General features: G+C 40.9%; 4 protein-coding genes across 5 annotated transcripts; 2 read left to right on the top strand and 2 right to left on the bottom strand.

The window, feature by feature from the left end:
* Positions 1–4216: 4216 nt before the first annotated feature.
* On the bottom strand, positions 4217–6569 carry LOC147164279 (uncharacterized). Its single transcript, XM_086091963.1, has 5 exons — positions 6456–6569; positions 6264–6369; positions 5956–6075; positions 5282–5351; positions 4217–4376 (listed from the first exon to the last, which is right to left on the bottom strand). The coding sequence occupies exons 1-5, from the start codon at positions 6557–6559 to the stop codon at positions 4267–4269; spliced, it is 510 nt and encodes a 169-aa protein (XP_085948089.1). The 5' UTR covers positions 6560–6569; the 3' UTR covers positions 4217–4266.
* A 4810-nt stretch (positions 6570–11379) lies between these two features.
* On the bottom strand, positions 11380–13685 carry LOC147164278 (uncharacterized). Its single transcript, XM_086091231.1, has 5 exons — positions 13572–13685; positions 13380–13485; positions 13068–13187; positions 12395–12464; positions 11380–11489 (listed from the first exon to the last, which is right to left on the bottom strand). Exons 1-5 carry the CDS (start codon positions 13673–13675, stop codon positions 11380–11382), a joined length of 510 nt encoding a protein of 169 aa, XP_085947357.1. The 5' UTR covers positions 13676–13685.
* A 5586-nt stretch (positions 13686–19271) lies between these two features.
* LOC147164277 (uncharacterized) lies at positions 19272–22883 on the top strand. Its single transcript, XM_086091230.1, has 2 exons — positions 19272–21418; positions 21476–22883. The coding sequence occupies exons 1-2, from the start codon at positions 19272–19274 to the stop codon at positions 22881–22883; spliced, it is 3555 nt and encodes a 1184-aa protein (XP_085947356.1).
* Positions 22884–23972: 1089 nt separating this feature from the next.
* vtcn1 (V-set domain containing T cell activation inhibitor 1) lies at positions 23973–27480 on the top strand. 2 transcript variants are annotated; one of them, XM_086091393.1, is made up of 5 exons: positions 23973–24107; positions 24292–24356; positions 24817–25176; positions 26739–26993; positions 27096–27480. In XM_086091393.1, the coding sequence occupies exons 1-5, from the start codon at positions 24076–24078 to the stop codon at positions 27200–27202; spliced, it is 819 nt and encodes a 272-aa protein (XP_085947519.1). In that variant the 5' UTR covers positions 23973–24075; the 3' UTR covers positions 27203–27480. The 2 variants fall into 2 exon arrangements, with proteins under 2 accessions (XP_085947519.1, XP_085947518.1); XM_086091392.1 differs by having other exon boundaries at positions 26739–27480.
* The last annotated feature ends 17 nt before the right edge of the window (positions 27481–27497 follow it).

Genomic DNA, 27497 nt, shown 5'->3' with positions numbered 1-27497 from the left:
CCCAGGAGCAGGAGCGCCCCCCGCCCCAACACGGCCCGCGCCCCCGGCCCAACGCAGCAGGACGGGGCACTGCAGGCCCACCAGGCACCCCACCGGCCCCCAACCCCCGCCCCCCCACGACCCCCCGCCCCCCATCCACCCCCGCCACCCACCCCAACCCAGCCCCAGCCGCCCCCAATCCCCCAGACACCCCCCACCCCAGCACCCCCCCACCCCACAACCCCCACCACCGCCCCCCCCCCAACAAAGCCGCCCCCCCCCCCCCCCGACCCCACCCCGACCAACCGGCAGCCCCCCAACCCCCAGCCCCCGGGGACCACCCGCACCCAGGCACCGGCGCCGAAGAGGGGCCGGACAGCGGAGCGGAGAGGGCAGCCGCGCCCACCCCACCCCCCGCCGTGTGGAAGGACGGAACACCGGGGGCAGAAGGGGGAGATGGGGGCACCGGAGGGCGGCCGACACCCCCGAACCCCAGGCCCAGCGGGGGAAGGCCCCGGTCGTCACCCCAGCGTTCTTTGTGAAAATTAACCCCTGTTACTGAGTCCGCCAGCTCGCGGACTGGCGAACTCTACCCCTAAACCGTGAATGTGACCCCACCCAGTGTATATACAAGTGTGTGTGTGTGTGTGGTGCATTAAAATTAGGAGCAGGTGAACCGGAGCCGATGGAAATGATATTCCCACGCTCCGATCCACCCGCCACCCAAGCATGTTGCTGAGTGTATGTGGTGCATTAAAAAAAATAGATAGGGCGGGGGGGGGGGGGGGGTGGTGACACGGACAGGGGACCGCAGCACTGCTCTATACTGCGGCCCCCAACCGATGGCACCCCCACAAGCCCCCCCCCCACCCACAAGTTGTGTGGTGTATTAAAATTGGAGGGGAGTTGTAGGGTGAAGACGGTGTTTCCACCCTACCCCACCCCCCAAAGTGTGTTATGTGCCCTATATGTCTATAAAAGTGTATTGTGCAAACCTAGTGTAGTGAGTTAAGAGGTGTGACCAGCGGGGCCCCCCCCAACCGGGCGGGGGCAGGAGGCGCACCGGCCCACCAAGCCCCCACCCACCCCACCAGGACCCCGGCGGGCATATGGGACCCGTCCGGCGGGGCGATAGGGCTCGCCCCCCGGATACTGGGTCCCGCCCGAGGTGTCAGGACGCCCACCGGAGCGGGGCGGGCACGACACCAAACCCCAGCCACCCCCGCCGGCCCCCATAGCACCGAGACCCGGGCCATGGATGGAGCCCCCGGGCCAGGGGAGGGGAAGGAAGGCGTACCGGGGAAGGGGAAGGGAGGAGGGAAGGGGACGACAAGAAGGGCAGGGGGCAGCGGCAGGGACGCAAGGAGAGGGGGAGAGGAGGAGGAAGGGCGACGAGGGAGAGGGGACAGGGAGGCGGAGGACGGGCGGGGAGAGGCGAGGAGGGAGAGGCAGCAAGGGGGAGGAAGGGGGAGGGGAGAGGGAACCACCGGGCACCCCGGCGGCCCACAGGCCCCGAACCGCGTCGCCGGGCCCAGAGCGACGGACCGCGCCGGAACGGCGCCGCCCCCGACACCAGGGAAAGCCCCGCAACGCAGCACCCCCCAAGAGACCCAGGGAACGGCCAAGACGCAGCCGCCACCCAGCAGCCAACAGAGGGGCAGACCCGCCCACTCCCCGCCAGGGGGGACAGCACCCACAGAATTAACCCACTGGCATGCCGTGAATCCGAATATCAACCCCTGGTGCCCATCGGAGGTGAATCCGCTCGATCCCGCTGGCAGCAGCCGGGTTCCTGACTATAGAAACACAACCATTAGTTACAAATTGCCTAATACAGAAACATTAATGCAAGTTATAACGCTGCTGTGGCTCTCGCTAACAGGCAGAATTAAAATCCAAGTTTAGGTTAAAAAATTCTATATACGTAGACCATGTTTCTTTAAATTTTGACATTTGGTTTTTATTTGAGGCAGATATTTTTTCCATTAAAATATGATTTATGAGGAGGTTAGACCATTGGTCGATATTCAAAGTTTGTTTATTTTTCCAGTTAACAAGAATTGTTTTTTTTGCGATAGTAAGGGCTACAAGTATAGATTGAAATTGTTTATGTGGTAAGTCAATTGTTGTTAAGTCACCTAGCAAACACAAGTTTGGAGAGAACGGTATCCTACAGTCCAAGACAGCGGAAAGTTTTTCTAAGACTTTAGTCCAGAAACACATAACCGGAGTACATAACCATAAAGCATGAAAATAAGTGTCTGTAGTGTTTTGTAAACACTGGAGGCAAATGTCGGAGTCTGAGAGTCCCATTTTCTTCATCATATATTGAGTAATGTATGTTCTGTGAATAATTTTATATTGGATAAGTTGTAAATTTGTGTGTTTTGTCATTTTAAAAACATTTTCACAAACTTGAATCCAAAAGACAGATTCCGGAGCTATAGACAAGTCTGTTTCCCATTTTGAGATGGGTAAAGACGTTTTATCAGTATATGAAAGTAACTTATATATTTTTGAGAGTTTTTTTGTTGTTGTCGGAGAAAGCTTGATAATATCTTTAGCTAAAACAGGCGGTTGGAGCGTACCCTGGAGTGTTGGAATTTGTTTCTTTATCATACTTTTAACTTGCAAATAATGTAAAAAGTTTCCGTTTTTTATTTTATATTTTTGGAGCAAGGATGTATATGATATAAACATATTATCTGAGAAGAGATGGTGGAGATGTGTAATTCCTTTCTGCTCCCACACATTCAAATAAAACGATTGGTTGTTAATTTGAAAGTCGGGGTTATGCCATAGGGGAGAAAGCCCGCTGGGCTCCACTTGGGCTTTTGTCATTTCTAGTGCCTTCCACCAGGCAGTCAGGGTGGCGGAAATCATTGGATTTTTAAAGCAGTTATGGCGCTTAATCGATGTTGTAATAAAGAGTAAATCTAGGAGTCTGAGGTTATTACAATCCTTCTGTTCTAGTTCCAGCCAACAGTTAGTATCTCTATTGGGTTGTGCCCATAAAATAATATATTGTAGCTGGTTGGCTATATAATAGTGCATAAAATTTGGTGCCTCTAGACCTCCTTTGGATTTATTTTTCTGAAGAGTAGATAGACTAATCTTTGCTTCTTTTTTTTTTCCAGTAAAATTTTGTAACGGCTGAGTCCAACAACTGGAACCAGTTAGCCGTAGGTTTAAATGGAATCATTGAGAAAAAATAGTTTATTTAGGGTAAAACTTTCATTTTAATAGTGGCTATTCGTCCTATTAGAGAAATAGGAAGATTATTCCAGCGCTCCAAGTCACTATAAATGCTATCCAGAAGTGGAGTGAAATTTAAATTAACTAAATCAGTTAATTTAGGTGAGATTTTTATGCCTAAGTATTTTAAATTACCTATAGGAAATGAGTAGTATGGGTCCTGGCTTGCAGGGTTCCATGAATTTTCTGTAATAGGTAGAAGTGTTGATTTTGTCCAGTTAATAGAATAGTCTGATAACTGTGAGAATTTAGTTATTAAGTTAAATACTTCTACTATATACTTGGTCCCTCCTGGATCACCACTTTCTTGCTTTTACAAAGACATCACGTAAGTTCTTCCAACTTTTTTTTAATCGCCTCCTCATCTCTCCCAAGTGCGGCAGCAGTCTTTGTTCATTCCCGTTTGATGCATTGTTGTTGTTGCCGGTAGTGTTATGTGTTGTGTGAGTGTATTGTAGCCAAGTCACTCCCTGTTAAGGCAAGTCCGGTCCTGTCACGTCACGTCACGTTCGGTTCAGTCAAGTCCAGTCATGTCACGTCACGTCACGTCAAGTCCAGTTGTCTTGTCGATAAATCACCATGTTTACACATTCCCTCTGCCTGTTCACTGTGCCTCCTTGGGTCCACATCTCAGACTGCACCACCAAACCCTAACATGCTGTCAATGATGTATACAGTAGGGGGTGGCTGTGGCTCAGGAGAAAGAGCGGGTCCCTAAACCTAACACCTGATTCAGATTGTTATGTTTTTGCAGAACTTGCTGATGAGCTGATTATTTGAATCAGATGTCTGAGGAAGGAAAGATCTAAAACATGAAGGATATTGGCTCTCGAGGACCAGAGTTGCCCATTTCTGCTCGAAACCATCCAAAATTCCACTTAACGCAACAAATTTGTAAAATCCAACAGTTTTGTACCCAGTTTATTTCAAAACATCATAGTTCATCCAACAAGCAGTGAATCTTAAAATGTTTCGAGTGGTTTACATTTACTTCTTCAAATAAGATAGCTAGACACCACCAAGGAGGACACCTCAGCGAATCCTTGTCCAGCTGTCTTGGGCGCAGACGGCTGTCTTCTTAGAAGGACACATTTTGTCGTTGCAGATCTCCTTGACGACATGCTTCTGAATCAGACCACTTCCTGTTTCAGGGGAAACACGCGACCAGGGTCAGAAACAGTCAGAAATACAAGTGTTACATTCATTTATTGCGGATTCACTCTATTGTGGATTTTTATTTGGGTCCATAACTCATATGTTGTGGGGGGTTTATATTTTGTGTTGTTGGTTTTTTTTAGGTTACCAGCACCACCACTCCCCCCATTTTCAATAGTGAGTACCCCATAAAATTATTTATTTATGCTGCTATTTTTGTCCTTTTTTGTCAAATTAGATTTTGAAATTTCATCCACGTCGCAGCGGATATTTTCCTTTGTAATGCAGCGAGGAAAAATGTGGCATTGATGTCTCAACCATCCTCTACACTGATCCCCCGTGATATGCTGGACTAATTTTGACAATTGAACAGATGAGTTTGCACATTATGACTTACACACTGAAATCCTGCTGACATGTTTTGGAGAGGACAACCATTAGAATGAAAAACAACTAATCCAATTTGATCAGCGAGATCTATCCATTTGGAAAATGTGCTAAATGTGGGCGCATTGTACTAACAATGGCTGAATGTACACAACCATTTGCACAGATCCACTGAGGCAATTGAGACATGTGCTAAGACTTTGGTAATTTGATGAGAGCAATGAGGAATGCCACTCAGTTTGCACTAATTGTAAGGTAGTTTTGGTATTTTGAAAATGTCATCTCAGTTTCAAGAAATGTGCTAAACCTATGGAGAAAAACTGTAATAAAGACCAATCTTACCGTATTATGGTGGGCTTGTTCTTCTACACCAAATTGATCCGAGAAGGAACTTCTAACAGTTCCCATAAAGCTGAGAGCATGCAATTGCCCAATATTTCTTGCTAAGATGAGCAAATTAGTGATCTAGTCTAACAAAATTGTTCTTCCATACATCATCACCCACCAGCCATGAGGTTGTAGAGGGGGCAGTAATTGTTACTGGTGGAGTTGGAGGACATTGTGATGGAAGTCGCCTGTGATGGGATGACACAAAGTTGGGAACTAGTTGAACCCAAGTACTTCTCCAAAAGGACATTACTTAGCTCTCCAAGCACTGCCAAACTAGCCAACATTAAAATAAAGTAACTTAATAGGTCCTATTTTTTTTTTTATCTGACTCGTGTGTTTTTTTTTCTAGATTTCTGGCAATGTCTGGTACAGAGATAGATAGATTTTATTGTCATTATAGAAACAGATGCAGAACAAAACATAAGTGTCTCCTTATAGTGCAGCCTATATGTGAAATAGGTAGGTAAAAACAAAAAAGGTAGATTGCTAAAAAATAAATATCAAATAAACAAGCGTCAAGCTTCAACCTAATGCGTGTGATTGTCCAGCTGCATGTTATAATGTAAATTGTATGTGTTTTTAATTCAATGATTCTTTCAGGTACCACAAGAGAAACTCTGCTATGTGATGCTCGTATATACACAAATATCTGCTCCAGCGTTGCACAGAGGAAGTTTTCAAGTAGATTGGCCAGTTAGTTTCCAGATGAAGTAATAAAGTTGCTACTTTCATTTTCACTGATATAACACGCACGTCCAAGTGGCCGGAAGAAAACGTGGTGGCACCCACCTTCACACAGCAGAAGCTTGGCGCTGACTGGGGGTTGAAATCAAAGAAGAGCTTGCTGGTCGAGTGGGTGCTGGGAGACGTGTGCCTGATTTGAAGGTATGAGGCAGAGACCTTCTCCAACTGTCAAAATGACAAAACTAACAGTAAGCCTTACTCAAGCTGAGGTTTTACCAAATAAATATATAAAACACAGTGACTATATCATTCATTTCGGCATTGAATTATAAAGTATTGTTTTTCTCTATTTAAAAAAAAAATGTCATGTGATGATTCTGACGCGGTGGAGCAAAGCACACATGCGTTTTTACCTCATACATGCACTCCTCCTGGCTGTCCCTGCAGGTCTGGGTGCTCCAGACCCTCACCTGCTCCTTTAGAGCTTCCAGTGGCTCGGCACAGTTCAGCTTGAAGATCCTGCGTCAACACAAACACCGACATCAAAGTGAAAAGTAAACATGTCTCATCCTGATGTGCTTGTTTTCTACAAAATGAGAAATCACCATATAACTCTGCATGCTGGTCGGCTGCTGGTGGCTGAGCTGACGTTATGGAGGAGAATGACGAGGAGCAGAACTGAAGCGAAGAGCTGAGGGGTGATGCTCATGGTGAGTGAGTCTTGGAAGGGAAAGTGGGACGCCCCGCTCGCAGGGTGCGTTTTTAAAAGGCTCCCAAATTATCCGGGGTGAGCGAGTCCAGTGGTGGGCGTCAGGATGTTACTGACACTGATCATGAGACCATGAGTCATTATGACAATCCCACATGGAAGTTCTTACCACCGTAATACTGTATGTGATTTGTCACTTGAGTCCCATTGTTGACACGCAAAAAGTTGGGTCAAATTAAATTAATAACCCACAAAGCAACTAAATTTTGTGAGTTGTTTTGTGGGTTATTCATTTGACCCAACTCTTGGGGTTAATTGAACACCCCAATTGAATTGGATCCAACAACAACAAAAATAAGGAAGTGTCCGACTGAGTTATTTAACCGAAAAAGTTAAATAATAAAAAGATTTATTAAACCCCAAAGGTTTAGTCAAATTAAATTAATAACGCACAAAGCAACCCAATTTTGGGGATTGTTTTGTGGGTTATTCATTTGACCCAACTCTTTGGGTTAATTGAATACCCCAATTGAATTGGGTAAAAAAAATAATAATAATAATAAAAAGGGAGGGAGGGGGGGGGGGGGGGGGTAAACTGACCTACTATGAGTTATTTAACCCAAAAAGTTGTGTCAAATTGAATGTATGTCATAGTATTATAATGCATTTGGATATATAATCAGTTATTGAAGTTTCTAGATTTAACAATAACAAAAATGATGGCAAAATAAGTTCACCTCGGTTCAAATATATAGTAAACTTAAAAGCTAAAACAGTATCCTTAATTTGTAGTAAGCAAGATTATTTTACTGTTTTAACTAAAACTACTGAAAAAAGTAAAACTAAAATAAAAAAAACTAATATGTTAACTAAAAGAAATAAACGAAAATGCTTTTTAAAAATGAAAACTAACGGAAACTACATTTTATGTTTTTCAAAACAACCTATAATTATAGCAAAAAATTCCTTAGTTTTAGTCTTTGGAAATCAATTTAATGCATGAGATTTTGGGGATGATTTATTTTTATATTAACCAGGATAAGGACATTTGAAAGTGTGGACTGTCATTTTAAATTTTGCTTCAAGCTCCCTGTTAGACAACAGTACGTTTTGCAGAAAGTACTGTAATGAACATTTGCAACTGTTCAAATATTCGTTTGAAAGCACATCCACGTTTAGAGGACGTTAACATATTAAGTACAACTGTCAAGTTTAAAGTGCATTAAAAAAAAAAATCCCCACCAACGTGCATAAAAATAATTCACCCAGAAGCTGAATACAATATCCATACATTTTAGTAAATAGTGTGTGTTTATATTTAGTAGCCTATGTGTTGTTGGTGCTCATAAATAAATGTGTTTCTGCAGCAATAAACTGTAGTTAATGCAACATATTGGTAGTAGGGCAGTCAAAATTAAAGCGTGAACTCTGGAGATTAAATTATTTGAACCGCACAAAAATGAACTCTGCTAACTAACTCTGCTCACCTGTGTTAGAGGCTTAGTAGAAAATAGTATTTTTTAAAATATTTTTTAAGGTGATCAATTGGGATTAATTATGCAATATTGTGTGAATAATTTGTTAAAATATGTAATCGTTTGATGGCACTAAATGGTAGTTAAAAAAATAAATGAATAAAAAGGTTCATTTTATTGACCCAAATTACTTGGAGTCTTTCACTGATTACCCTCACCAAATTACTTGTGAGTCTCTCTTTAATGCCGACATCAGACTCATGATCTACGATTCCAATCATTTAACTCAGCCGATCATCTTGAAATTAAACACGGCCAAACAGCATGAGCTTTTGCTGTGTAAAGACAAAAGCACAAGACCAGCGCGTGTCGTGCCACTGACTCCAATGTCCATTTAACGCCTCGTCTATTCCTGCAGTGACGCAGACGTGCACGTTGCTGTCACTCAAAGGCAACATGAAGAAGATGAACGTGAAGATTTTGCATTTTTTAAGATTTGTAATATGTGACAGATGCCAAACAGTATTATTATTATTATTATTATCATTATTATTATTATTATTATTATTATTATTATTATTATTATTATTATTATTATTATTATTATTATTAACTATTAAGATTATCTAACTATTGGGTTGTGATCTGTTCTGATAATCTCAACACATAGCAGGAGTGTTCTTGATTGTAGTGGAACTAAAAGACCGTGCGAGTCATGAAAATTGATTGTTCAGACAGAGCCAAGATCAATGTATTTTCACAAAGTGAATGAAGTCACACACTACTATCACACATTTAAAAATAACCACCTTCCACCTGTGTGTCTTCCCTTCCCCGTGTGGTCAACCAATCAGTGCCCTCACCCACTTGTGTCTCGTACAGGTGTGTCTTGTTGAGTCAATCAGTGTGGGTGTATTTAGGCCCCGTCCAGACAGAAGCAAAGCCGGCTTCGTTCCTCAAGCAAATCTCGTACACACAGAAGCCTCACAAGACTTGCGTGCGTCCAAAAGAAGACGCTGAGGACGTTTAACGGCTGTAATGTATATGCCAAGTCTGGACTGGCGCTGTAGCGCAGCCACAGGGAGTTAACGGAAAGCGTAGAAGAAGAATCTGCGAAAAAGACGAGCACTTTTTTAGAACTTTTATGTTGCTTACTAGGAGGTGTTCCACCATTAAATGCGAATCGACAACACAAAGGGGAATATAATTAACTCCAATATTTTAAATTAAGACCAATGCGTGGAATTGACGAAGAAGTACATTTTCAGTATTTCCGGATGTCTGCCGAGAGATTTGATGACTTGTTGAGTCGTATTCGACCTTACATTAATCACGCAGGTACTCACGTTTGCCCTGTAAAATTGGATGAAAGGCTTGCAGTCACTCTTCGGTTGCTCGCATTAGGAAACAGTCAGCACAGCGTGGCACATAGCTACATGTTGGGAGCTACAACAATTTCTCTCATTGTCACAAAGGTTTGTAAAGCACTCTGGTGCTTTGGCATCCTGGCAGCACAATGGTAAATCCTGAGGCGACAAATAGAATTCCACCCAGAGAAGACTGTTAAAGTTGTGAAGGCACGTGTTGCACTTCACAATTACCTCAGCAGACCAGATGCCGCCAACACGCCAGCCATCCGCTAAATCCCACCCAGGTTCTCTGATTCCTTAACACCTGCAGGCGATCTGGTTTATGGTGAATGGAGAAGAGCAGTTGCAGAGGACAGCAACTTCGTGGACACTGGATGGCTCAGCAGAGGAAGAACTACTCTGGCTGCAATCTCAGCAAGACAGGACTTAAGTTCATTCTTTGTGTCCCCACAAGGTCTTAATTGGCAGGAGTGTGTGTCTAAGGAAAGGGATTTTGAATTAAAGTTTGACATCCAGCAGTGTACAGTGTTTTTAAATTTCGACTCTTCATTTGAAGTCATAGTCAAGTAAAAAGAAAGAAGAAAAACCAACAATTATTCACGTTTCTTTTGCAAAAATGAGGTAGCCCACAATAGTTTTTTCTGTTGTGTTTTACACTTTGTAAACACAAGTATTATATATCTATATATTCCTATATACAGTTATGTATGTATTGTAAAACCCTACTGAGAGTCATTTGACTTATTGCTAGCCTCATACAGCAATTGATATATTTTGAATTTCACTGCTTTTTTTCCCCCCTGAGGTGCTAGTTCTGTCAGCATGTCAACAACAACATGGCCAAACCGCACACCCTCATTTCGTATGTTGGACTCTCTCTCCTAAATATGGCATCTTCCACCCTCTTCCTTCTCTTTGGTGAAGGGTCTGGAACATCTGACTGTTTGTTCTGGGAATTACAAAAAAAAGACTGTACAGTGAAATTGATTTTTTTTTAAATTTAATAACTTAATCAAACGTGCAGAGAAGGGAAAAAAAGCAAAAATTTTAACCTGGATTTAAAAGTTTTACACTCAGCACTCAGGGTTAACCACACTTTTGTTGGCAGCCATTTGCATGCAGCCTACTAGAATTTTTTTTTTTAAGCGCTTACCATGCCAGATGACACATTTGTGTGTGTTTCTCTGTGCTTAATAAATGGTGATAACCAGCTCAACTCTGAGAATTGATGGCGTATTCTTGGTCCCTCCTGGATCACCACTTTCTTGCTTTTACAAAGTCATCACGTAAGTTCTTCCAACTTTTTTTTAATCGCCTCCTCATCTCTCCGAAGTGCGGCAGCAGTCTTTGTTCATTCCCGTTTGATGCATTGTTGTTGTTGCCGGTAGTGTTATGTGTTGTGTGAGTGTATTGTAGCCAAGTCACTCCCTGTTAAGGCAAGTCCGGTCCTGTCACGTCACGCTCGGTTCAGTCAAGTCCAGTCACGTCACGTCAAGTCCAGTTGTCTTGTCGATAAATCACCATGTTTACACATTCCCTCTGCCTGTTCACTGTGCCTCCTTGGGTCCACATCTCAGACTGCATCACCAAACCCTAACATGCTGTCAATGAAGTAAACAGTAGGGGGTGGCTGTGGCTCAGGAGAAAGAGCGGGTCCCTAAACCTAACACCTGATTCAGATTGTTATATTTTTGCAGAACTTGCCGATGAGCTGATTATTTGAATCAGATGTCTGAGGAAGGAAAGATCTAAAACATGAAGGATATTGGCTCTCGAGGACCAGAGTTGCACATTTCTGCTCGAAGCCATCCAAAATTCCACACAACGCAACAAATTTGTAAAATCCAACAGTTTTGTACCCAGTTTATTTAGAAACATCATAGTTCATCCAACAAGCAGTGAATCTTAAAATGTTTCGAGTGGTTTACATTTACTTCTTCAAATAAGATAGCTAGACACCACCAAGGAGGACACCTCAGCGCATCCTTGTCCAGCTGTCTTGGGCGCAGACGGCTGTCTTCTTAGAAGGACACATTTTGTCGTTGCAGATCTCCTTGACGACATGCTTCTGAATCAGACCACTTCCTGTTTCAGGGGAAACACGCGACCAGGGTCAGAAACAGTCAGAAATACAAGTGTTACATTCATTTATTGCGGATTCACTCTATTGTGGATTTTTATTTGGGTCCATAACTCATACGTTGTGGGGGGTTTATATTTTGTGTTGTTGGTTTTTTTTAGGTTACCAGCACCACCACTCCCCCCATTTTCAATAGTGAGTACCCCATAAAATTATTTATTTATGCTGCTATTTTTGTCCTTTTTTGTCAAATTAGATTTTGAAATTTCATCCACGTCGCAGCGGATATTTTCCTTTGTAATGCAGCGAGGAAAAATGTGGCATTGATGTCTCAACCATCCTCTACACTGATCCCCCGTGATATGCTGGACTAATTTTGACAATTGAACAGATGAGTTTGCACATTATGACTTACACACTGAAATCCTGCTGACATGTTTTGGAGAGGACAACCATTAGAATGAAAAACAACTAATCCAATTTGATCAGCAAGATCTACCCATTTGGAAAATGTGCTAAATGTGGGCGCATTGTACTAACAATGGCTGAATGTACACAACCATTTGCACAGATCCACTGAGGCAATTGAGACATGTGCTAAGACTTTGGTAATTTGATGAGAGCAATGAGGAATGCCACTCAGTTTGCACTAATTGTAAGGTAGTTTTGGTATTTTGAAAATGTCATCTCAGTTTCAAGAAATGTGCTAAACCTATGGAGAAAAACTGTAATAAAGACCAATCTTACCGTATTATGGTGGGCTTGTTCTTCTACACCAAATTGATCCGAGAAGGAACTTCTAACAGTTCCCATAAAGCTGAGAGCATGCAATTGCCCAATATTTCTTGCTAAGATGAGCAAATTAGTGATCTAGTCTAACAAAATTGTTCTTCCATACATCATCACCCACCAGCCATGAGGTTGTAGAGGGGGCAGTAATTGTTACTGGTGGAGTTGGAGGACATTGTGATGGAAGTCGCCTGTGATGGGATGACACAAAATTGGGAACCAGTTGAACCCAAGTACTTCTCCAAAAGGACATTACTTAGCTCTCCAAGCACTGCCAAAATAGCCAACATTAAAATAAAGTAACTTAATAGGTCCTATTTTTTTTTATCTGACTCGTGTGTTTTTTTTTCTAGATTTCTGGCAATGTCTTGTACAGAGATAGATATATTTTATTGTCATTATAGAAACAGATGCAGAACAAAACGTAAGTGTCTCCTTATAGTGCAGCCTATATGTGAAATAGGTAGGTAAAAACAAAAAAGGTAGATTGCTAAAAAAATAGATATCAAATAAACAAGCGTCAAGCTTCAACCTAATGCGTGTGATTGTCCAGCTGCATGTCATAATGTAAATTGTATGTGTTTTTAATTCAATGATTCTTTCAGGTACCACAAGAGAAACTCTACTATGTGATGCTCGTATATAAACAAATATCTGCTCCAGCGTTGCACAGAGGAAGTTTTCAAGTAGATTGGCCAGTTAGTTTCCAGATGAAGTAATAAAGTTGCTACTTTCATTTTCACTGATATAACACGCACGTCCAAGTGGCCGGAAGAAAACGTGGTGGCACCCACCTTCACACAGCAGAAGCTTGGCGCTGACTGGGGGTTGAAATCAAAGAAGAGCTTGCTGGTCGAGTGGGTGCTGGGAGACGTGTGCCTGATTTGAAGGTATGAGGCAGAGACCTTCTCCAACTGTCAAAATGACAAAACTAACAGTAAGCCTTACTCAAGCTGAGGTTTCACCAAATAAATATATAAAACACAGTGACTATATCACTATATCATTTCGGCATTGAATTATAAAGTATTGTTTTTCTCTATTTAAAAAAAAAATGTCATGTGATGATTCTGACGCGGTGGAGCAAAGCACACATGCGTTTTTACCTCATACATGCACTCCTCCTGGCTGTCCCTGCAGGTCTGGGTGCTCCAGGCCCTCACCTGCTCCTTTAGAGCTTCCAGTGGCTCGGCACAGTTCAGCTTGAAGATCCTGCGTCAACACAAACACCGACATCAAAGTGAAAAGTAAACATGTCTCATCCTGATGTGCTTGTTTTCTACAAAATGAGAAATCACCATATAACTCTGCATGCTGGTCGGCTGCTGGTGGCTGAGCTGACGTTATGGAGGAGAATGACGAGGAGCAGAACTGAAGCGAAGAGCTGAGGGGTGATGCTCATGGTGAGTGAGTCTTGGAAGGGAAAGTGGGACGCCCCGCTCGCAGGGTGCGTTTTTAAAAGGCTCCCAAATTATCCGGGGTGAGCGAGTCCAGTGGTGGGCGTCAGGATGTTAATGACACTGATCATGAGACCATGAGTCATTATGACAATCCCACATGGAAGTTCTTACCACCGTAATACTGTATGTGATTTATCACTTGAGTCCCATTGTTGACATGCAAAAAGTTGGGTCAAATTAAATTAATAACCCACAAAGCAACTCAATTTTGTGAGTTGTTTTGTGGGTTATTCATTTGACCCAACTCTTGGGGTTAATTGAACACCCCAATTGAATTGGGTCCAACAACAACAAAAAGAAGGAAGTGTCCGACTGAGTTATTTAACCGAAAAAGTTAAATAATAAAAAGATTTATTTAACCCCAAAGGTTTGGTCAAATTAAATTAATAACGCACAAAGCAACCCAATTTTGGGGATTGTTTTGTGGGTTATTCATTTGACCCAACTCTTTGGGTTAATTGAATACCCCAATTGAATTGGGTAAAACAAAAAAACAAAAAATAATAATAAAGAGGGAGGGGGGGGGAAACTGACCTACTATGAGTTATTTAACCCAAAAAGTTAAATAATAAAAATATTAATTTGACCCAAAAAGTTGTGTCAAATTGAATTAACCCACCAAGCAACCCAATTAATTAGTTAATTCAATACCGGAATTGAATTGGGTTAAAAATAATAATTAAAAAAAAAAGATTTTTGGGGTTGTTTTGTGGGTTATTAATTGACTCAACTTTTTGGATAAATTGAATAACCCAAATGTTGGGTCAGTACCTTTTTGACCCAATTTGGGTTATTTTTGACCAGCTGTGTTTACAGTGCATGTCGTCACTAATGCAGCTCATTCGCTTGGCTGTCTGAGCCACAGATATGAAGAGGAAAATAAAATGTGTGAAACTCTGTTATTGAATTATTTGATGTTTCAAAACATGCTCCATGAGGTCACAATTTCAATTGTAAAGAAAAGTCATGGCAAATGTCTGTCATAGTATTATAATGCATTTGGATATATAATCAGTTATTGAAGTTTCTAGACTTAACAATAACAAAATGATGGCAAAATAAGTTCACCTCGGTTCAAATATATAGTGAACTCAAAAGATAAAACAGTATCCTTAATTTGTCGTAAGCAACTAAACTAAAATTAAAAAAAAACAATTTGTAAACTAAAAGAAATAAACGAAAATGCTTTTTAAAAATGAAAACTAACGGAAACTACATTTGATGTTTTTCAAAACCAACTATAATTATAGCAAAAATTTTAGTCTTTGGAAATCAATTTAATGCATGAGATTTTGGGGATGATTTATTTTTATATTAACCAGAATAAGGACATTTGAAAGTGTGTCACACAAGTGATGTCATCTCGCAGCAGCCAATAGAGAAGCACCTTCAGATGACGTTACTCCCATGGTGTTTAAATATTGCACACAAGTAATACAAACTTCTTTTTTTTAACTAAAACTAATGCTGAAACTAACTAAAACTAAACTAAAACTAAGCATTTATGAAATAACTCAAACTAATAAAAACTAACAGAACCACCCTGAAAACTAATTAAAACTAACTAAATTTAAAAAACGAAATAAAAACCAACTAAAATTAAAAATTCCAAAACTATAATAACCCTGGTAGTGAGTAAATACATTTTTGGCATTTAATGATTGATGGCAGTAAAAAATATTATTATTGTATATAATTTTCTGTACTCAGATAAATCCTATTTATTCACTCACCAAATCATCTGTGAGTCTGCAAACTCAAGTCAATAACCTGTAAGAGACCTTTTTTTCTTTATTAATAGAGTCCTCCCATTCATGTTCCCCGATTCAAATCATGAACCCCCAGTGATTCAAGAATCGACCCGCTTTAGATGAAACCAGAACAATTGGTGTGATCTTTGTTGTGTAAAGAAAAACACAAGACAAGACCAGCGTGTCGGGTCAATCTAATGTACATTTCTCAAGTAGTCGCCACGGTCATGCAAAAGTCACATGTGGGTCGTGGCTGTCAATCATGTGAAAGGCAGAATGACCCCTGTTGCGATGCATCTAAAGAACTGTCGGGGTTAGGAAAATTGATTGCTCTGGCTGAAAAGGGATCTTGTTAACCAGAGCTATCAGAACTTTTTTCTCCACAAACTGCATACAGAAAAATAGAAGACATTCTTTACCTTTTATTTGTTTCACATGATAAATACAAACATCAGTGTAGATAAATACAGTATACAAAATATTGTTATATGCTAGGCAATACAGTAAACAGTCATGGATTTTTCAGGATTATTGGGTGGGCGGCGGCCCTGTAGCACACGAGAATAGCCACAGTAGAATCACATCTCCCACATTCAGAGACAAAACAAGACTAATCTGAACTAAACTGACATTGACATGGATCAGAAAGTGTCGCAAACGTCTATCCATCTCGGGGGCGGCCATTTTGACCACTCGTGGCTCACCTGTTTTCTGAAGCTGAGTCGTGATTAATCGTCCTGAGCCCGGCGCAACTGTGATGTCACATTTAGGTGACAGCACGTGGCAAAATGGCTGCGCCCAAGATGGATAAAAATGAGTGGATTTTGCTGCTTAACTCCTATTCCACAAATGCAATATTAACCAGAAGGAAGTGTTTAGATTAGTGGGGGCACATACAACATATTGTTTTAAATTCATTTATTTAGATTCCCGTCAACCAGTAAAATTATTTCAGTGCTAAACAGTTTAGCAAGGTTACTTTAGTCAGTGGTCCAGAGAGATTAAAATTGGCTCTATATAGTGGTCAAGAAGGGAATAATGTGTGTGTGCGTGCGTGTGTGTGGTGTGTGTGCGTGTGTGTGTGGGGGTGGGGGGGGGGGGGTGCGTGCGTGCGTGCGTGCGTGTGTGTGTGTGTGTTTATCAGGATGTAACGTGACTGTGTCAATCCCACGTGGAAGTTCTTATCCCTGTGATATTTGTTTTGTGTGCCCAAATGCTTTCATTGCCATTAAGAAGCTTATCATTGACATAACGCACCGTGACAAACGCACCATACAAGTATAAAGAGGTGAAACAAATATGGGAATTTGTGGCACTGAATCATTTGCTGTTGGCTCCAGGCTTATAAATATAAAGAAAGGTCATAATAAATTAAAAAATATATATATCAGTGTCTTACATTTGAATACATTATCAGTTATATTGAAATCTTCCAAGTTCAGAGTGTGCAATAAATCCTCACGCTCTCTATTCAATTTGAAGTACAGATGCTAGTGTCAAAAGACTTTGCTATGAGTACTGTAATTTGCATATTTCTACAGAAGCTTGGGGAACGAGGGCTCTGGTGCTCCAACATTTACGCAATATTGAGATGTACGAAAGGAACGTGCTTGGATTCATGCGTACGTGCAGATTCATATATCTGGATTCTTTTGTGCGTGTGACATTTTCTGGAGTTGTCCGTGCGCCGTGTTTCAGTCTGAAAGTCACTCAAATTTTGGTACTTGAAGCCCGTGGGCACTATGGTATTCTAGATAATGAAAAAGAACCACAACCTTTAATATTTGAGCATTTTTTGTCTACAAAATGCCAAAGTCATTTAAAGGAACAAGGGTTTTTTTGTTTTTCAAATGTCTTTATTGTACAGGCAGCATTTTTATTTGTCAACACATCTACAGTGATTTTGTCATTTTAAGTAAAAGGTTTGAATGTCCAGTCTCCAAAATGCAGTTGTCATGCAAACAAATTGAACACGTTTACTCCGAAAATCGTAAACCGTAAATGCAGACTACTGTGAATCACATTTACAGCAGTTATATGAAAGTATATACATTCAAAATACGCAAGTAGCAAGTTACAACATATTATTTCCTAAAATATAGCTTAGCACCATATTTGTGTTTGTTAGTTAGCAGTTAGCACTATAACACCTGTTTATTATTATTATTATTACTACTACTACTATTATTATTATTACTATTATTATTATTAAAAATTTTGAATTTGAAATCTCTAAAAGAGCAAGACATTGCATTGTATATTTTAACGGCCTATATAGTATTTCCATTGATTAATGTTTTTTTGCTGGCCTGTCCAAGCATTTTTTTGCATGTTCAACCTCCAAAATACTGATGTAACAGTCCATTAGTCCTGTTATTGTTGGGCAGCCGTAACAAACTGTGTGGTTCACTGCCATCCCGAGGGCAGCAGGGCAGTAACTAACAGGGCATTTAATTGAACATACCACACGATAATAAAACGGGCCACAGCAACCTACTAAGAATCAGTAATGTCTTGAGTTAATAATGTAAAAATACCAAGTTTAGTAAGAGATATACATCTGTAAAGCATGTTATTAATGTGATTTTAGTTTGCAGTGCATCATACTGAGATTTTGTTTTTCATATTTGGACATTTTTCATAGCGCTGAATCGGTAACCAAGACATTTAAAACACCTCATTACTTTACGAGCACAATCATAAATAGTATGTCAAATATGAAATCTTTCTCATATTATTTGTGCAGATGGTGTACAAATGATGTTCCCAGTGAGTGGGTAGCAGTCCTTCAAGTTAGATTCCCACCCTGCTGAAATGTTAGTGTTAAGGAAATTGAATTTATCCATTCATCCATCCATTTTCCGAAACCACTTATTCCTCAAAATTATGTAATTGTTACTTATGTAGATATTTGTTGGGGAAAATATCTGTATACAAGTAATTGTAATAACTTGGCTACACAGTAAATTCTGTAGATTAAAATTGACTCTATTTAGAGTGGGATCAAATAGACAAATAGCAATATTTACACTTATAGAAGAGAGTAAAATAAAAAAATTGGGGGGGACAATAAAAGTCACTCAAGAGTTGAACGAACTCACGACCTTTAGCTTGGGAGACAGCTGATATACTCCCTGAGCTCCTGCTGTGTGTTAGTATATTGCTCGTGTCAGCTGGAATCTTCGTAACTCCAAAAGACCAAAAACAATGTGTTTGGTCTCCTTTTGTATATAAGCAAACAGTAGGTGTGGCATAGCTCAGGTGGTAGTTCGCTTTGGGGTAGTTCAAGCTTAAGGTCGGGAGTTCGTTCCTCAACCTTTGAATGACTTTTATTTAATTATTTATTTATTTGCAGTTCTTTATTTTACTCTCTAACTTAAAGTTATTCTAAAACTGGGTCCATTTGGTCCCACTCCAAATAGAGTCAAATTTACTCTACAGAATTTACTGTGTACAATAACGCCAATGAGCCTATTACTGTAGTTGGATGTTAACAAACTGTCAGAGTCACATGTGACAGCCAGCCTGATAGTCCTATGATGTAATCCTGATGAGATCATCGAAGGTTGAACAAGTGAAGTCATAAAGGCTTATGTTTGGTCAATGAAGGCAGCATGTGTATTCATTGAAAGCTGTGTTTTGAGTTTTAAAAGCTCACACCCAGTCATGAAGGCTTATGTTTGCAAACCACCATCCACATACAAAATTGTAATTTCCGTGTCAATAAAATGTGTTGCCATGAGTATAGAAAGAATGACCTTAATAAGGCAGGATAACACACACAGAGATGGAGTCAGACAGCTACTCAGCAGAAAGTAATGAAAATTCAAATGTATCTTTTTCTGGGTCTGTGCATGGCCAAAACAACAATGACAGTGAGCCTTCCGATGCTAAAGATGACTCCTTGCGTAGTGATCAGGCACAAGAAACCTCAAAGTCCGGAAGTTGTCCTGAAGCAGGCACATTCAAAAAGCAAGAGTCAGCTCACATAGAGGAGGATTGTGGCACATCAGATGAAAAAGTGGACAATAACGTTCAACATTTTTCATTTGATGAGCACATGTGGACAGGTGATCAAGATGCCTGCACTGATGCAATATGCTTGGATGATAGACTCCAGTCTGTAATCAAGGTTGCCTCCACAACCATCTATGAGGGCATTCTTCAATATGTTAACGCCACATCTGAATCCTCAATACCATCACCCGAAGATGAACCACAAAGAGATGTGTCACCGGTATCACCTTGTCAGAAGTTATATCCTGAGGATAGTGATGAGGAACCACGAACCGGTGTGTCGTCCACATCACCCCAAGAGGACCACAATGGAGAACAGACTTCTGTCCCCAATTACCTGGTTTTGATCCCAGAAACCTCAGGAAAAGGAAGCAGCCCTACCTCCATATGTTCCAGTGGCAGCTCAGGTGATATAAAACCATCCTGGACACCCATCGATCAAGAATTACAACACAATAAGGATGTCACAACAGAAGAAAAGGTGGCAGACGAGCAATACAGGGAAGTGGCACTACCCTTGAACACCTTTCAGGAGTCGGATCCTGTGGAGGTTAATAATGAAAAACCATCAAAATCCTTGAGCCCATCAGCACGAGAGGAGTATAGGGAGGCAACACCCACCCTAATCTCTGCTTGTCCAGATTTAGTGGAGGTTGATAGTGATGTGGATGAAGAGACACTATTAAAATCCTTGCGTCTGTCACCAATAGAGGAGCACAATAGGGATGTAAGATCAGCCTCTAAGTTTAATGCTGAGGGGTTTGATCCTCTCGATGTAGACAGCGATGTGGTCGAAGAGGAACGATCAAAATCCTTGAGTACCTCACCAAAAGTGGAGCACTATGAGGAGAAAACACCACCCCCAACTTCTGCTTGTCAGCTGTCAGATCCTGTAGTGGATGAGAGTGATGTGTATGAAGAGAAACCATCAAAATCCTTGAGTCTATCACCAATAGATGAGCAGTATGATGATGCAACACAACCCTCTATGTTGGCTGGTCAGGATCCTCTGGATTTTGACAGTGATATGGATGAAGCGAAATCCTCAAAATCCTTGAGTTCAACATCTAGAGGCGAGCAATATAGTGATGCAACACCAGCCTCTACTATTCAGGAAATGGAACATTACAGGGTTGACAGTGACGTGGATGAAAAGAAAACCTCAAAATCCTTGAGTTCATCACCAAGAAGTGAACAATATAGTAATGCATCGCCACCCTATACCTCAACATGTCATGAATTTGAACCTCTTGAAGTTGACAGAGTTGTGGATGAAGAGAAAACATTAAAATCCTTGAGTTCATCACCAAGAAGTGAACAATATAGTAATGCATCGCCACCCTATACCTCAACATGTCATGAATTTGAACCTCTTGAAGTTGACAGAGTTGTGGATGAAGAGAAAACATTAAAATCCTTAAGTGTATCACCAAGAGAAGAGCATTATGATAATGTAACAGCACCTATCTCTACTGATCAAGATCATCTTGAAAGTGATGTGGATGAAGAGAACCCATTGAAGTCACTGAGTCCATTGCTAGTAGAGGAGCAGAAAGGGGATAGTACTCCTCCACCCATGGATTTGAATCAGAAGGTAGCTCTTAAGGAGGTTGATAGTGACTTGGATGAGGAAAAATCATCAAAATCATTGAGCCCCTCCAGACTAGAGGAACAGAAAAGTAGTGAAACTCCACCCCAGTTAGATTTTGTAGAGGGTGATGCTGAACTGGAGCTTGAGAATGTGCTGTCAAAATCCTTGAGCTTATCACCACGAGAGGAGACACATGACTCTGCAGGCTATGGAAGCTACTTCAGTGATGATCTCCAGGATGCAGATAAACCAGATTCCTGTTCCCCCTCTCAAGAATTACTTCCGGTAAATGATGATGATGGCGGTGTCATTCTAAAAGAAAGGAAGTCATCAAAATCCTCCACAGGATCATCTCCGCATGGGGAGCAGAGTAAAGACGTGAGCACACTCCCTGAAGATGAGCTCAAGGATTCAACTCCAGAACCCTTACAACCTAAGAGTGTCTCTCAAGCCTCATCCCCATGCTTGGATATCAACATCCAGGCTGCCTCCATCTGTGAGGGCTCTGCTCATCAAGTCAACATCACACCTGATGAAGACATGGTATCCAAATTGAGCCCATCTCCAACCATCACTTATGAGGAGTTCAGTAAAGAAAACTTAATTAAAACAAGCCCGCATGACGAGTCGCTCTTAGTACAAGAACCGTCCCAAAACACATGTTCTACATCACCCAGCTGCGCCCAAGGACTAATCACTGAGGCAACTGGCAGCTCCACTTACCAAGAGATGCACGTGGGCGATGAAGGCGATGTCGAACACCAAATGGAAGAGCTATTAAAGTCATTGAGAGAGGTTACAATTTCGGCGCCGCAAATTCTGCAAAAGTTCTTCAATGATGTGATGAAAACGTACTCCAGCAACATATTTCAGGCCCTAGTGAATCAAGTAGGTGACAACCCAGATTCTATGAAAAGCAGGGCATCAACACAAGGAGAATATTTTTCACCATCTAAAATTCATAGAACTTTTGGAGAACAAGAAGGGGATTTACCTGTGAAACCTTTGGGACACAAAAGTTGCCACCAACGAACCGCCAGAGACATTCTCCATGAGTACTTCTCCACTGGGCTACAAACATGCCCCGACTCTATATTTGAGGCTTTGCTAGTCATGTCACATAATTCCGGAAGAGAGGATGAGGAGTCAAAAGTCATGAACCTGCAAGGGGAGCAGAGTATGAAAATGTCATCTGTTTCAGAAGAACATCCTGAAAAATCCATGGCAGCTCTGGACAATGCTCACGAGAACATAGACAACCTGGCGAACTTTACGGACATCTTATCAAGACGTCAAACGTGCAAAGTTCACCCGATGGCTTTAGAATTAGAGGATGACAGTGAACGCCCTTGTCCGCACCATCTTTTTGTGGTTCCGGAGAATGAAAAGACAAACGAAGCCATGAAGACGCAATCACCTACCAAAGAAAACATTACGGCCTCAAGCCCAAAACATTGTCCGTGTGACACTCTTGAAAACAACAAGAAGAGGACGCACAAACATATGACCTCAAAAGACTTAAAAAGAACTCGAATGTTAAAAAAAAAAATTAATGCGGTTCATAGTTCAACTCTGGGACCCCCAGAACTCCCAGTACCCGAGGCGCCTATCCCAGACAAAAAATGTTTTAAAAAGTTGGGAAATTTTTTTTCCAGGATGAGGAAGCGCAAAGTTTGTCCAGAGAAGAGCACAATTTTTAAAGAGAAGATGGACTCTACACTTAAAGCGCAGGAAAAAAATAAAAAAATCTCTTTTTTCAAGAGACTTTGGATAACGATTTGGGGACGGTGAAAATGGACACCCCTCCTTAGTCAAGTTCTTTAAATTCGTCAACATCATAATTGATGATCGGCGCCATGAGCATTGATCACAGCAAGAATTGTATTGACTAGCTTATAAGTATTTCCAGTGAGGAAAGTTAAGTAAATTCTTTACTAAAATATGAATATGGGGAATGTTGAGCATGTCAGTAAAGTCTATATTTGCTCTGTAGCAAAAACATGAGAGACTTTGTTTTCCTCCGACAACGTGAAGAAAACATATGATCCTACGAGTTTTCAGTTTCTCAGTTGGAGATTCTGACGGAAGCAGATGAGAAGAAAAATGTAACTTTTTTCCATCTGCGAACCCATTGCTTTTTCTGTTTGTGTTTGTGTAGTTAGTTTTAATTAGTTTTCAAGGTGGTTCTGTAAGTTTTTATTAGTTTTAGTTATTTCATAAATGCTTGCTTTTAGTTAGTTTCAGTATTAGTTTTAGTAAAAAAAGAAAAAAAGAAAAGTGCATTACTTGTGCATAATATTTAAAAAAAAAAACACCATAGGGAGCAATGTCATCTGAAGGTGCTTTTTTATTGGCTGCTGCTTGATGACGTCACTTTTGTGTGACACAATTTCAAATGTCCTTATTCCGGTTAATATCAAAATAAATACTTATAATCACATTTAAAATCATCCCCAAAGGCTCATGCATTGAATTTATTACCAAAGACTAAAACAACATTTTTGCAATAATTATAGTTAGTTTTGTAAACATAAAATAGTTTCAGTTAGTTTTTGTTTTCTTAAAGGCATTTTTGTTTTTATTTTATTTCGTTAACAAAAAATGTTGTTAGTTTTAGTTAACTAAAATAACCGCAGAGTATATAACAGACAAACAACCATTCCAGCTCACATTTACACCTTGGGACAATTTACATTCTTCAATGAACCTAAAATGCATGTTTTTGGAACGTGGGAGGGAGGAAGCTTCACTTTTCTTGGCAGTGGGAATCTGCTACATTTAAATAGGCCAAATGAGCAGTAGGATACGCCTTAAGGTAATATTTACTCATGGTTTTGTATTTAAGATGCTTGTATGTGAGTGAGTCAGTCTACAGAAGTCAAGAAGATCATGTTTGATGCATGAATGGATTTACTTTTTTTATTCTCAGGATATTTGACTTGAACAATAATTTTCCATTAAAGGTGTTTGTGTGTGAGCAGCCATGGCTTCACTGGGGCAGATCATCTTCTACATGTGAGCATAAAAAGAGCGTTATTTTTAACTAGATTGAATTCACAACAATCATATATGGAGCCAATCGATGTTACTTTGTAATTATGAACATCTGCTGGTAAAATTGGATTCCCGTATATGGCTAAAGCAATGTAACCCATGTGTTATAAGAAAGTTGATTGTATGCATCTGTGTGTTTGTGTAGCATGATCACGCTCATTGTTGTCTTCTCAGCATTCATCATCCTCATCTTGTCCTTGACACTCTCAGGTACGCTTTTCAAGATTAGCCAAGTCTACGAAAACTGTGGGAACAAATTACTAAACTGGGGGTGCAGAATAGCAAAAAAAAAAAATGTCATACCATGGCACCAGAGGGGCTCCGTACAAGTCAGCCTAACAAGGTTTGCCATGTCTTTGTACCCAACGTAATGAATTTCACGAGGTGCTGAATACAATAACTTTAGTCTGGTTGATGTCACAAGTCCCTTCCATGCTGCCAATAAAAGCTGACTTTATCCCATCCTGTGTAAAACGTATCAATAGGCCCTTGTAACCCTGTTGTACTGCAAACTGATTTTGTTGGCTGACTGTTTTGTACCAAATCTTATCTGCCTCCATTCACTGGATTATGTGTAAATGGTGGATAAATCACGCTGCTACAGCTCTGATGTGGCATTTTTGCTGTATCCCTGTCTGAAAGCTTCTTGTGCTTGTGTCTTTCTGTGAAGGCAAAGAGTCCATGGTTCAGAGCCTCAACAGACTTCCTGTGGCAAACCTCGGCAAAGACCACATGCTCAGCTGCTTTCTGCCCCCAGACAGCGAACAAATTACGCTCCAAGAGGTGTCCGTCACATGGAGGAAGGAGTCGCCGACAGGACTCGTTTACCGCTACGAGGACGGGGCCAAGAGTAACGGCGAGCAGGACTCACAATACGCCGGCAGGGTGGAAATCTTCAGCGACGTTTTGGTGAAAGGAAATGCCTCACTTTTGTTGAGGAAGGTGCAACGCAGCGACGCGGGCGAGTACACGTGCTCGCTCAGCCACTCGGGAGGCAGCGGGAAAGTCAACATCATCCTCAGGACGGCAGGTAGGAAAACTTGACATTCCAGTTGCACTGTACTGTTTGCTTCTACAATTGTTAGGCGTGGGCAAAAGCGCAGGTGAAAGATTCAAATGCAACTCAAATGGTGGGCAAGGTTTACAGTTAACGCATAACATAACTAAACACTAACAAAAAGCAACGTGACAAAAGGTCAACGTGTACCTACAGAAAAACAAAATAACTAACCAAGGAAGGTGGGCGGAGTACCATAGGAGGAAGATAGGCTACTAACTAAGATTAAGAATGAAAACAAAAAGACCTACACAAGGTACATACAAATTGACAACCAGAACAACAACAACAAAAGACAAAAAGTACTGCTGACAGGAACTAGGAGATACCCGGTAAAAGCACGAGAGTAACAAAATGCTGCGGCAATGGCAAGCAGCAAGAACAATAACTTGGCAATCTTCCTCTCGTGAGTCCTGTGTCTAAATAGCCTGCTGATTAGGATTGCTTGCAGCTGAGACACAGGAACTCCGCCCACCGACACTCCAGGAAAACTTTAAAAAAAGACAGGAAACAAATGACCAGCAGAGGGCAGAACGAAACAAGACATGACAACAATCAAATAACAGGAACATGTAAATGGCAAGTGACAACTTTTATGATGGAAAATGTCAACAATGTAAACGTGTAAAAAAAAATAATAATTTTAAACCCACTATCGGAACTCTCTTGACAATAACACACACTCGAACATTATATGCAACCTTAAAGGGTAAGTCAATTTTGACAATATGTTCTATGCAGCCCCACTGGTCTAACTATGGTATTCTGGTTAATATTGCGTTATTGGAATATGAGCTAAGTAGCAAAATCCAGCCATTTTTATCCATCTCAGGGGGCGGCCATTTTGCCACTTGCTGTTGACTGAAGATAACATCACAGTTGCTCAGGTCTCAGGTAACAACCAATCACAGCATAGCTTCAGAAAACAGATTGGTTGTTGCCTGAGCCCCGAGCAACTGTTATGTAATCTTCAGTTGACAGCAAGTGAATGGCCGCCCCCTAAAATGGATTTAAAAAAGGCTGGATTTTGATTCATAACTCATATTCCACTATTGCAATATTAACCAGAATTTCATGTTTAGACTAGTGAGGTCGTATATAACATTATTGTCAATTATATATTTCAGATAAGTCAACTACAAAAAAAGGTCGACACGGAATATCTGCCTTCAAGATATGATGGCGCTATAGTCTTGGTTGTCGTCTGCAAAGACATCTGTCAATATCCAACTTTCACAGTATATTATTGCCCTCTACTGGTGGAAGCTTAATACTGCAGTCAAACTTTGGGAGCTGAGAATCAACAGCTTTGCTCAGCGACCCACTGTCATGATTACTGGCTCGACGACCGCAAGATTAGTTTATTCACCATCAAAAAATAAAGTGTTAAAATGTGAACAGCAGCCCTTTGGATCACGCCACATTTTTAAAAAATATAATCTGTGTTGTGTTTTTGTCTTAACATAAAAATACTACAATACACTTCACATTTTTGTATGACGCACTCGTGCTTTCATTTTATTCCCTCCTTTTAGCTTTCACAGCACCCACGTTTACGTTGTCCGACGGTGTCCTGACAGCTGAGGCGAGCAGATGGTTTCCCAAGCCCAACGTGACATGGCTGAATGCCGACGACAATGTTCTGCGGGGGAGCACTGACTTGCAGCAGAGCTCTGCAGGCATATTTCGAGTGGTCAGCACACTGCAGTCGGTCAACCTCAGTGACACGTATGCCTGCAGGATTGGGAACGAGCTGGTGGTGGCACACTCCGATGCGACTGTGACAACGGGTCAGTTAACCACTGAATGGAACTCGTTGCATTTTGGGATGTTCGTTTTCAAAACCATAGGAACATGTTGTGAAAATGTTCCTTTTATGTCACCATTTGCAGACACTGATGTTACCAAGGAAACATACTTCACCTACAACGCCGCTTCAGACCTGCGAGCTTCATATTTCAAAATCATTATGTCTGCCTTTTGCATTTATTTAGTTTGATACACGTACCGTATAAGTATTGTAATTTGTATATTTCTACAGAAGCTTGGAGAGCGTGGGCTCTGGTACTCCAACATTTCCGCATTATTGAGATGTGCGAAAGGAATGTGCTTGGATTCGGATTATTTTGTGCGTGTGACATTTTCTGGAGTTGGCCTTGTTTAAAAGCCGCTCAAATTTTTGTACATGTACAATTTTTTTACGGTATTCTAGATTATGAAAAAGAACAATGCTAAAATAAATAATAAATAATATTAATAAATTCATTGTCACCTTAATTTATGAACACACTGCC

Source organism: Leptonotus elevatus, chromosome 12 (assembly GCF_054856555.1).
Source record: "Leptonotus elevatus isolate MCC_2025b chromosome 12, RoL_Lele_1.0, whole genome shotgun sequence".
NCBI lineage: Eukaryota > Metazoa > Chordata > Actinopteri > Syngnathiformes > Syngnathidae > Leptonotus > Leptonotus elevatus.
Note: the sequence above shows the minus strand (reverse complement) of the source record. Positions and strands in the feature narration are given on the sequence as shown.

Excerpts from the sequence above, each read along its gene's own strand:
- LOC147164279 (XM_086091963.1), bottom strand. The coding sequence starts at position 6,559 with ATGAGCATCACCCCTCAGCTCTTCGCTTCAGTTCTGCTCCTCGTCATT. Across the intron at positions 5,352-5,955 it reads CAAGCTTCTGCTGTGTGAAG|GCGACTTCCATCACAATGTC; the intron begins GTGGGTGCCACC and ends ATCCCATCACAG. Across the intron at positions 4,377-5,281 it reads CCTCTACAACCTCATGGCTG|GAAGTGGTCTGATTCAGAAG; the intron begins GTGGGTGATGAT and ends CCCCTGAAACAG.
- LOC147164278 (XM_086091231.1), bottom strand. The coding sequence starts at position 13,675 with ATGAGCATCACCCCTCAGCTCTTCGCTTCAGTTCTGCTCCTCGTCATT. Across the intron at positions 13,188-13,379 it reads AGGAGGAGTGCATGTATGAG|TTGGAGAAGGTCTCTGCCTC; the intron begins GTAAAAACGCAT and ends TCATTTTGACAG. Across the intron at positions 12,465-13,067 it reads CAAGCTTCTGCTGTGTGAAG|GCGACTTCCATCACAATGTC; the intron begins GTGGGTGCCACC and ends ATCCCATCACAG.
- LOC147164277 (XM_086091230.1), top strand. The coding sequence starts at position 19,272 with ATGGAGTCAGACAGCTACTCAGCAGAAAGTAATGAAAATTCAAATGTA. Across the intron at positions 21,419-21,475 it reads GTCATTCTAAAAGAAAGGAA|CACACTCCCTGAAGATGAGC; the intron begins GTCATCAAAATC and ends TAAAGACGTGAG.
- vtcn1 (XM_086091392.1), top strand. The coding sequence starts at position 24,076 with ATGGCTTCACTGGGGCAGATCATCTTCTACAT. Across the intron at positions 24,108-24,291 it reads GGGCAGATCATCTTCTACAT|CATGATCACGCTCATTGTTG; the intron begins GTGAGCATAAAA and ends GTGTTTGTGTAG. Across the intron at positions 25,177-26,738 it reads CATCATCCTCAGGACGGCAG|CTTTCACAGCACCCACGTTT; the intron begins GTAGGAAAACTT and ends CCCTCCTTTTAG.